At 32.3% G+C, this 9,450-nt stretch overlaps 3 protein-coding genes across 4 annotated transcripts in view; 1 reads left to right on the top strand and 2 right to left on the bottom strand.

The window, feature by feature from the left end:
* The window catches only part of LOC107847716, an 11,686-nt gene extending 9,415 nt beyond the window's left edge, over positions 1–2,271 (bottom strand). For both annotated transcript variants that reach the window (XM_047398801.1, XM_047398799.1), the window contains exon 1: positions 1,992–2,271. The gene's annotated coding sequence lies outside the window, so the exon portion shown is untranslated. The remainder of the gene's footprint in view (positions 1–1,991) is intronic.
* Positions 2,272–2,733: 462 nt separating this feature from the next.
* On the top strand, positions 2,734–6,803 carry LOC107847715 (F-box protein At2g32560). Its single transcript, XM_016692147.2, has 5 exons — positions 2,734–3,774; positions 3,878–3,957; positions 4,114–4,292; positions 4,820–4,894; positions 6,242–6,803. The coding sequence occupies exons 1-5, from the start codon at positions 3,118–3,120 to the stop codon at positions 6,427–6,429; spliced, it is 1,179 nt and encodes a 392-aa protein (XP_016547633.2). The 5' UTR covers positions 2,734–3,117; the 3' UTR covers positions 6,430–6,803.
* A 420-nt stretch (positions 6,804–7,223) lies between these two features.
* On the bottom strand, positions 7,224–8,870 carry LOC107846922. The gene has a single exon (XM_016691193.2). It carries the CDS (start codon positions 8,520–8,522, stop codon positions 7,437–7,439), a length of 1,086 nt encoding a protein of 361 aa, XP_016546679.2. The 5' UTR covers positions 8,523–8,870; the 3' UTR covers positions 7,224–7,436.
* Positions 8,871–9,450: the final 580 nt, after the last annotated feature.

Raw genomic sequence — 9,450 nt, forward strand, 5'->3', positions numbered from 1 at the left:
AAAATAAGACCATCAACTTTCTGTGGCTGTAGATGGGCTGCTAAACTCTAGCGTTTCAATTATTATTATTATTATTATTAGTAGCAGCAGCAACATTAGTAGTAGTACTACTATTATTATTATCCGTCTATTTTAACTTGTCCATTATATTTAAAAAAATTTAGACTTTATTTGTTTAACTTGAAAAATAAAAAATAATTTATCATTTTGTATCTATTTTATCCTAGTTATTAACAATAATCGAATGCCATTTTTCAAATATTGAATTTAGTTTTTTTTAAGGCTAATATAGTAAAATTATCCTTCTATTTTTTGTATGGTGTGCCAAGTCAAACTTAAATGAGTAAAAATGAACGTTGAAATATGTTACAACTTTACTTGTTCAACTTGGAAAACCAATAACGTGATAGTATTTTGTAAGTTTACTTGTCGAATACTACATTCATTTATCAAATATTTAAATGACTCGTATTAACAGGGGTGATATAATCAAATAACTACCTCCTTTGTTATACTTTGATTTGATATATCTGTTAAAAAAAATAATGACTCGTATAGTAACTTTATCTTATTGCTTTTATTAATTGATGTTTAGTAATAAATATTAAAAAATAATTTTGAAAATAAATAATTAATATTAAGAGTAAAATATGAAAACAAAAATTCTTGATTTATTAAAAAATAACAGGTAAAAATAAAAATTAAATTAAAAAATAATGATAAAAAAATTAAAATGAAGAGAATATTTATTTATTGTTTTTCAGTATGTGTGGAAGTGGATGAACAAATTAAGAGCTCGTTTGGAATTGCTGTTACAAAACTGTTTATTTGAGAAACACTTTTATAAGATGACTTTTTAGAAAAGTGCTTTTAGAAAAAAGGTATTTTGTGTTTGGTAAATTCATTTGAAAAATGTTTTTGATAAACAAATTGTGTTTGGATAATCTTTTTCAAAAAGTATGTTTTTGAGACAAATGACCAAAAAGGACATCTATCAATAGACTTTTATTATTAAAATCAATTTATAGTGAAAATTTATTTTAAGTATCTACTATAATATTTTTAGTTAAATTTTTTGAAGAAAAGGTAAAAAAAAAAATTAAAATTAGAATCTATCTGTTTTTTGTTACCTTATTTTTTGGATCCATTTTATTGTGTCAAAATTTACTAAAAGTAAGCAAATACTATATTCATGCTTACAAATATCTAAAGGAGAGTATATTTACCTTTTCTTTTGGATATATTTTTATCGTGTCAATTCTAAAAGTAACCACATTCATATACGTATACCAGATGATAACAAATGTTTAAAATAAAATTCTATGTGTTATTTATTATCTTTTTTTTTTTTTAATGTATTTTTACTGTGTCAAAATTTACTACGAATAAATAATCATCATATTCATAAATAGACACTACATTGTAACAAATATATCATTTTTCATGAATTATTTATTTAAATTTAAATATTCGAGAAAATTTTTACACGTGCTTTCAAAATATAATCTTATAACGTGATTCATCAGGCAATTATTATCATTAATAATAATAAAAAAAATTTATATATTCTTTAGTCATCATCATCAATGATATTTTTCAAGTTATTTAAAATAATGAGTGAAAATAAAATAACAATATATAAATCATAAAGCATTATGATGTAAATATGAAATGTAAAATTAAAAAAAACAAACTTCAATCAAACTTGTAAAATGTATTAATTAATTAATAAGAAGTATATATATGTGTGTGTGATAGCGATATTTTTGTTATAAAAAAATAATTTTTTACTTCTACTTCTATTTTTTTAAAAAAATAAAAATTTTCTGCTTCTAATTTTATTTATTTTTAAAAATATTTTTATAAGTTTATCAAACATTTCTACTTTTTTTAAAATATTTTTTCTCAAACTAAGTGCTTATTTTAGAAAATAATCAATCCTAAACTGACACTAAAATGGATGGAGGCTGCATTATGTTACAATATCGTACCTAGAAACAGTTGCATTTACTGGTGTAGCCGCTATTTGCTCCCACTTGTGTGTGGTGAGTTCTGGGCCGTGAGCCAAAAACTTTTGCATTGAAATCCACAAAACATCAAAGAAACTAGCCAATCCATGAGCTTCACTTCTCTTTACCACACATCTCATCTCTCTTGATTTTTTCCATGCTTCTTTGGCCCAACTGCTGTACCCATTTTCTTGTCCCAAGTGCCAAGAAGGGTAGAGGTCAAATTGCTTTTTTTTTTTAAAAAAAAAAATAAAGATTGATGTAGAAGAATCTAAGTGGGTGATTGAAAAGGGGGCAACCCCACTTGTCTAATAAGTACACTATTTCAATCATCCTTTATTTTCTTCATCCATCTCCATTTTTTCTCGTCATTTCCTCTGTGTCAAATACTATAATTAAATATAAGTACCTAGATTTGGTTCTCATAATACTCCCTTTGATTTTTCCAAGAAGAGCTTAGTGGCCTTTGTTTTTGATCCCCATAAATTTGTACACAAAAAACTGGTATATATTTTGGATAAAAGGGGTCTTTGTATCTGGACTCATCTCCTCTTTTTTCATTATTAGGGGATTTTTCCAGGTGTCAGAGACCCATATCAGATCTGTTTCCCCATTTGTCTGGCATTCTTTAATGTGCATATGAACTCTACTTGATTCTTGATGTGGAACACCCTTATGTTTGCACATAAATAGAGGATAACCTTCACTTTCCTCCCTTGCTCTTGAAAGAAAAGGAAAATATAGCCTTCTTATTATTATGACCAAATTTGGGTCAAATTTTTGTGGCCATTTAGCACCATCCTAGTTCTTTTTCCTGTAAGTGTAAAGGGTGTGTATATAGAAATAGAGTTTTGTTAAGTCTTATTTTTTTTCTTTGGTGAGGCCCACTGTTTGTTTTGGTGGGCTTTCATCAAGCCAATAGAAGTAGAAAACCTGTTAGTTTTAAATAATTGTGTTACAGGAGAGAGAGTAAAGATAATTGTGTTATTACAGGAGAAAGAGTAAAGATAATGAGTTTCTACTTATTTACCTTCCCATAATTGGCCACCTAACTTTTTAATCTTCCCCCCACATGATTTATGCTTAAGTTGAATCAAACTTTTTTCAAATGCTTTTCTTATGGATAACTTGTTTCACCTTCATTACTTTCCTTTATAAGTCTCTTTCCCTTAAGCCACTTCCCTTATGGAGTTCTGAAGTGAGAATATTATCAATTTGGTTTTGGAAAGATCTCTTGATTTTGAACCCTTTCAAGAAAGGATTTTTACAATCTTTTATTCCCTCAGAAATGATGACTCTTAGGAGGAAGAGTTTCAGCTCTAGAGTTGAGAATGTTGAGGGAAATTCAGAAATGTCTCTCTTGGATTTGCCTGAATTGGCTTTGGAATGTATTCTGGAGAGGCTCCCGCCTGAGGGACTTTGTAGTATGGCTAGTGTTTGTAGCTCTCTTAGGGAGAAATGCAGAAGTAAATATCTTTGGGAAAGGCATATGAAAGAGAAATGGGGCAAAGTTATTGGCCCTGCCGCTTATAGAGAGTGGCAGTGGCATATTGCTTCAAGAAATGATTCAAGTTTCTTTAACCAGGCTAAACAAAGAGGTTTAATGACTTACCTCTCTCAGTTTTGGCCTATTTCATTAGTTAGATCTAATTCTAGCACTAGTTTCAAGAAAAAGGTTTCCCCACCTATTGATTCAATCATGTCTTGGTATCTTGCTCTTGAATCTGGCAAGTTTTGGTTCCCTGCCCAAGTCTACAATCGCGAGGTATCATGATTTCCTTAAATTCCATATCTTTAGCTTGAATAGTTTTTACTTTTGTTTTGTGAAATGTAATCACTAAGATTAATTTCTCTGTTTCTAATTGCAGAATGGACATGTTGGTTTTATGCTATCTTGCTATGATGCTGAGCTTAGCTATGATCTGAAAACCGACTCTTTCCAGGCCAGGTAATTGGAAATATATATTCATAAATCTTGAGAATTTTCCGTTGTAAGTTAGGCATGGATTCCTTCTACTTGTCATCAGCAAAAGTTACATATATGCAATTAAAAGGACCAAGAAGTCTTTTTATGTATTAGTTTGCTTGTGTAATTTATTTGCAGATATCCTCCACATGGAAGGAGGGCAATTGCAATAGAAACAGGTGTAACATGGGATAGATTAAGAGCTCCCCCTCTTGATACCTCTCCACATGATCTTTATATCTCTGATTGCTTGACTGAATTATGCCCTGGTGATCACATTGAGATTCAATGGAGAAGAAACAAAGAATTCCCTTACGGTGTGTTCCTTTATAAAACCTTCAAACATTTTTCCATTTTCATTAGTTTTCAAGTACTGTATATGTTTATCACACTGTATTCCTTCCTATGTTGAAGTTAGGTTAGGCTCTAAGATTCTTTAGTTGTGAATGATTTGTTACAAACAGGAAAGAAGACTACTACTTGTTAATCTTTTTGTTTTTTTGATCTCCCAAAACGTGTTAAACTGTTAAACCTGCCTTGATTGACCACAACTTTTTGATGGACCTAGTAGAACTGTTTCACTATTGATGAATTTTTTAATATATTTTCAACAGTACATGTTGGTTGTGGTATGAACAGTTCTTATTTTATTTTTAAAAAACTGGAAGGTAGACAGCCTTTCTTGTTTGGTAGAAAGTTGAATCAGCTGATTAGCAGAAACTTGAGATCCTATTATTTGATTTGAGTCCACTGTCAATTTCTTTCTAGGAAACGTAACGAATTTCGATTGGTTTTGAGGATATTGACTAATCTATCTTTGAATTTTTGTGGCATACTTTTGCAGGCTGGTGGTATGGTGTTGTAGGCCACTTGCAAACATGTGATGGAAATGAGTATTACTGCCGCTGTCATGATAGTGGTGAGTTATTTCCCCTTTCACGTTTATAGCTAGTATGTTTTTTAGCCGTATACTTTTACACAGTCAATTGAAGAATCGAACAGTAACTCTCCTTACCAGTTATCTGTTGATTGCCTGCTTAAACGGGTCAAATTCCAAGTTTTAGCCGTGTACACTTACACTGCTAAGTCAATTACTCAACGGACCAAAATCCAAGAAACATAAACATCAGTTCACGTGTGTGCACATCAGAATCAAGATCATAGGTCTCATTTGTGGTCCAGATTAATGACTACAAGTCTCATTTGTGGTCCAGATTAATGACTACAACAACAACAAATCCAATATATTCCCGGGTCTGGAGATTAATGATTACAACAACTACAAGATTAAATCAGCATTATTGTTCTTATAATTATCCGAAGAAAGGGTGGACCTACAAAAGCTTGTGTACTTGCCTAGTTGTGCATTCAAGATTTTCACACACACACATGTAGGATGCGATGACATCTTAACTGTGAATTTTAATTCTAGTATGACCCATTAATTGTGTGTAGGCTATGTGCTTAGAACTTTAAAACCTTTTTGATGAAATTGTCAATTCATCATCATCACAAAATAGACCTTTTTTAAGTGAAGGCCCCTCTTGGACTCCCATCACTTTGCACGTGGGCTCATCTTTTATGCCGGCAACACAATATGTCCCAATACAAGTCCTATTCATTTGTCATCTTTTCTTCCAACATGGTCTTAAGTGATGTTTCAGTGGAGCATATTTAATAATCTAAGCAAAGCTGAAAGAGACTTGTAATTTTGTCTGCCTATGATCCTTAGTTATATAGATTTTTAAACTCGTCTTTTTGTAGTAGTAGCAAAGCAAATATGATATTCTGATTGAGATGGTAGTTTGGTGACTCGACATATATTCCCCTTGAACACCTTTTATAGTCGAGAAAATCAATAAATCCCTTGGTTATAGTCCTTAAGCCTTCATTTAATCAATCAATCAATCAATAAATTATCTTCATTTTTCGGTCGGCTATATGAATCATCTATATCCACTTCAATCTTTAATCAGGAAAACTTATGTTATTTCAATTTGTTGAAACTTGATGTAAGGTGTCACAGGTTTACTTCTCTAACATTGTAAGGGAAGAAGGGGTCAGGGGAATGAAGTAATGACAGATACTGTAGCAGATATAAACTGTTCTAAGGAAAAATCAACTGAATACTTGAAATGTAATGCTATATGTGTTAGATGTTAATAAACAATACATAGGCAATATAAATTTTCTTACTTTGCAACTCCAAAACTGTTCCTTTGTAGTGTTTTTTCATGGTTTCTAAACCTAAATTTGGTGCCTACAGATACCGTAGTGCTAGAGTTCAATCAGTATACTCCTGGATCGCGTTGGAGGACAACAAACATTGATAGGAAAGATCGTCGTGAGGAAGGAAATGAGGCTGATGGATTTTATGGAGGAATCCGAAAACTTCAGAGCAACGAAGAGATTTCTCTGTGGAGACGCCTGTGGCCATCCGATGTCTTGGAGTAAGTTGCAAGCTCCTCACCGTTGTTGGTAAAAAGCTCATTTGTTTCTTCAGAATGTGAGACGTTACGCCAAACTTGGAAGTTAGCATTTTCAGTATACCACTTCTATTGTTTTGTGAGCATTTTCAGTATACCACTTCTATTGTTTTGTGATCAGTTGGGAAGTTAGGAGCTATTTTCAACAATGGAGAGATTGCTTATTTGCTTCCCCACAGGTCCCAATTGTTATGTAAAAATAATTACCACGTTTACGGATGGATTTGTTTAGTGAATCTATTAAAGGTCTAGTTTAGCTGCTTGTACTAAGGAATTAGATTGTTAATCCACCTTTATGGTTTCTGTTCAGCAATGAAATGATAGAAGCTAAGTTACTGGGAATACTTGTTAAGGGAGCTAACTTTATGTTAAAAACTAACTACAGCTGCAAAATTTTTAACTCATGTTATTTTTTCCCCCCACTGAAAGGATAGAAACTTTGTTTGTTTGGAGTTTGCAGGCTATAGCAAGCACTAGCTCTTGTATGATTTCATTAAGCATAATCAAAGAGAATGAAAAGAATGTAGTGGTTATTATAACGTTTTTATTTTTTTTTACAAAAAGCAAGTTTTAGGGTCTAAAATTTTGTTGTTCAAATGGAATCACTTTTTATGGACTCGTTGAGAATGATTTTGATCTAGTTCATGACCTATTGAAGTAGAAGACACTAATGGGATCTTCATGGACAAAAAAAGTTTGCAGTCATTCAATGATAAATATATATATATATATATATATATATATATGATTGAGTAATTTTTATGATACAAAAAAAAGAGCTTTAATTTCATTAAAGATAAAATGTCATAAATATGTTGAAATTCTATATGGAACATCAATCACTTAAAACTCCATTCAAATGAAGAATCCTACACTTCTTTCCTTTCTTTGCCAAAGGAATTTTCAAGTTCACATTTCAGAAAAAAATCAACAACCACAAACGCTATTGACAGATTGTCTTTCTTTAAGCTTGCTTCATGTCCTAGGACTTTCTAGTCCATAACCCAAACAAAGTGCTGGTTTGTACTTCAGTATCACCAACTTTGACTCCCCTCCATCAACCTTTTTATTCTCACTGCCATTAGCATTCCACTTGAACTTGAAACTCAACTTCTTGAAGTAATTAGGCTTCCATAGTGATGAAATTGGACTTATCATCTTTCCTTCGCTGTTCTCCTTTGCAAATGATGCATATCTCTCTAGCATTCCTTTAAATTTTTGCATTTTGGTTTGCACAAACACATCCCCCTCATTAGAGTTTTTAGCAACAGCATTTGAAGTGGGCTTGTTGGGCTCTTTTGTTCCAAAAAGCAAGTTCTTGGTCTTGCTGGATCCTTTGGAATGGTCTAGAACCCATCTTCCATATGATGCCCCCTTGGCCTTGGACTCAATGGGATTTCTTGTTTTTGGACTTGAAGGTTGAATGGGTGACATGGAAACAATTTCATTTCTCATCTCCTCAATTGTCCACTCCAAATTTTGTGTTCTAAATGGTGAATATGACCTTGTGCGCCTATGGTGATGATTTGAAGTGCTATGCCTCCGCCTATGTTCTCCCTTCATCACCTTTTGCATGGCAACGACAAAAGGATCAACGTCCCGGCGAGCAAACGGGGACTTAACCATAGCACTTGGAGAGATAGTTGAGCATGTTATGGATCGTTGGCTAGTATATAATTTCATGTCACGTTCGCATTGGAGCCTTGGTGGTAGTTTAAGGGGCATGATATGACCGTTAAAGAAAAGTTCATCTGCAAATGCCATCTCGGGGAGTGAGCCACCCCTCTCTCTTCGTTTCTCGTCCCACGGTTGATCATCCTCGGAGTGCTCAAAGTTCTCATGACATGTCTCAAACACCACACAACTAGTATCGAACTTTTTACTCGTTTCAAATTCAAAATCATCCAAGGTCAACCCACAATCGCCACCACCAGTTATAGTGCTACCAAACTTTTTACCTGGGCTAGCTGGGGCGCTATGGTAATATTGCACCGTGAAAGAAGTTGGGCTGGTTGGTGCTGTCACACAGGGAGAAGTTGAAGGTGGAGATGAGAACTCCATAGTGATAGGGTTGAGAATTGAGGTTTTGACAAAGGCAATTGAGAAAATTTTGAATTTTTGCTCTTAATTAAGAAGAGTGACTTGGAAAGGAGTTTGAGTGCTGATTATTTTGCTCCTGAATTTAAGGATTGCCTTAAAGTAACAAGCACTACCATTTAATTTGGTTCTAAAATAATCTTCAAAGCTAAATAACAGAGAAAATACTCATATATGTCCCTAGCTAAAGACTAAGCTTAAAAGCTAGCATTCAATATATTGGTGTATAGTTGTTTGATTACAAAATGGTCATGTGTGGACCAACCAGTAGAATCTTATGCGCATACTTTGCTGCTTCTTTCTTGGACTTTTAGTGATTTTCAGAGACAGAAAGTGTTTATTGAACTTTAAAACAAGTCATTATTCTCTCTCTCTCTCTCTCTCTCTCTCTTTTATTAGAGTTAGTCAAAGATGACTCTTTTGTCTTCTATTGTCTATCACAATCCTCATCACTAAACTAATGCTCACGTTTGGGATATTATAATTTGTGGAACACGTACAAGAAGTGAGCTATCTCTCTCATTTTACTCGTCCTAATTTTTTTAATTTAATTTTTTATTTTAATTATCATTTTTTATTAATCAAAAAAATATAATTTATTTTATCCTTAGTATTAATTATTTTATCTCTAAATTAAATGTAAATATTATTTAATAGGGATATTATAATAAAGTAGTCACATTATTAATTATTTTTTAATCAATGTATAATGTCAAATTGAGATGAGTAAAATGTGGAGGGAGTATAACATAATTGTATTCTTATCCATCTAATGTTCACACACACACACACATATATATATATATATATGACATTGAATGGCCCGTGCTGTTATTTTTTTAATTTTAATTTATGTGACACAAATACAATTTAGATAATTAATTATTAAAAT

Source organism: Capsicum annuum, chromosome 11 (assembly GCF_002878395.1).
Source record: "Capsicum annuum cultivar UCD-10X-F1 chromosome 11, UCD10Xv1.1, whole genome shotgun sequence".
NCBI lineage: Eukaryota > Viridiplantae > Streptophyta > Magnoliopsida > Solanales > Solanaceae > Capsicum > Capsicum annuum.

Coding starts and splice junctions, on each gene's coding strand:
- LOC107847715 (XM_016692147.2), top strand. CDS start 3,118: ATGCTTTTCTTATGGATAACTTGTTTCACCTTCATTACTTTCCTTTAT. Junction 3,958..4,113: donor ACCGACTCTTTCCAGGCCAG/GTAATTGGAAAT, acceptor ATTTATTTGCAG/ATATCCTCCACATGGAAGGA. Junction 4,895..6,241: donor CTGCCGCTGTCATGATAGTG/GTGAGTTATTTC, acceptor TGGTGCCTACAG/ATACCGTAGTGCTAGAGTTC.
- LOC107846922 (XM_016691193.2), bottom strand. CDS start 8,522: ATGGAGTTCTCATCTCCACCTTCAACTTCTCCCTGTGTGACAGCACCA.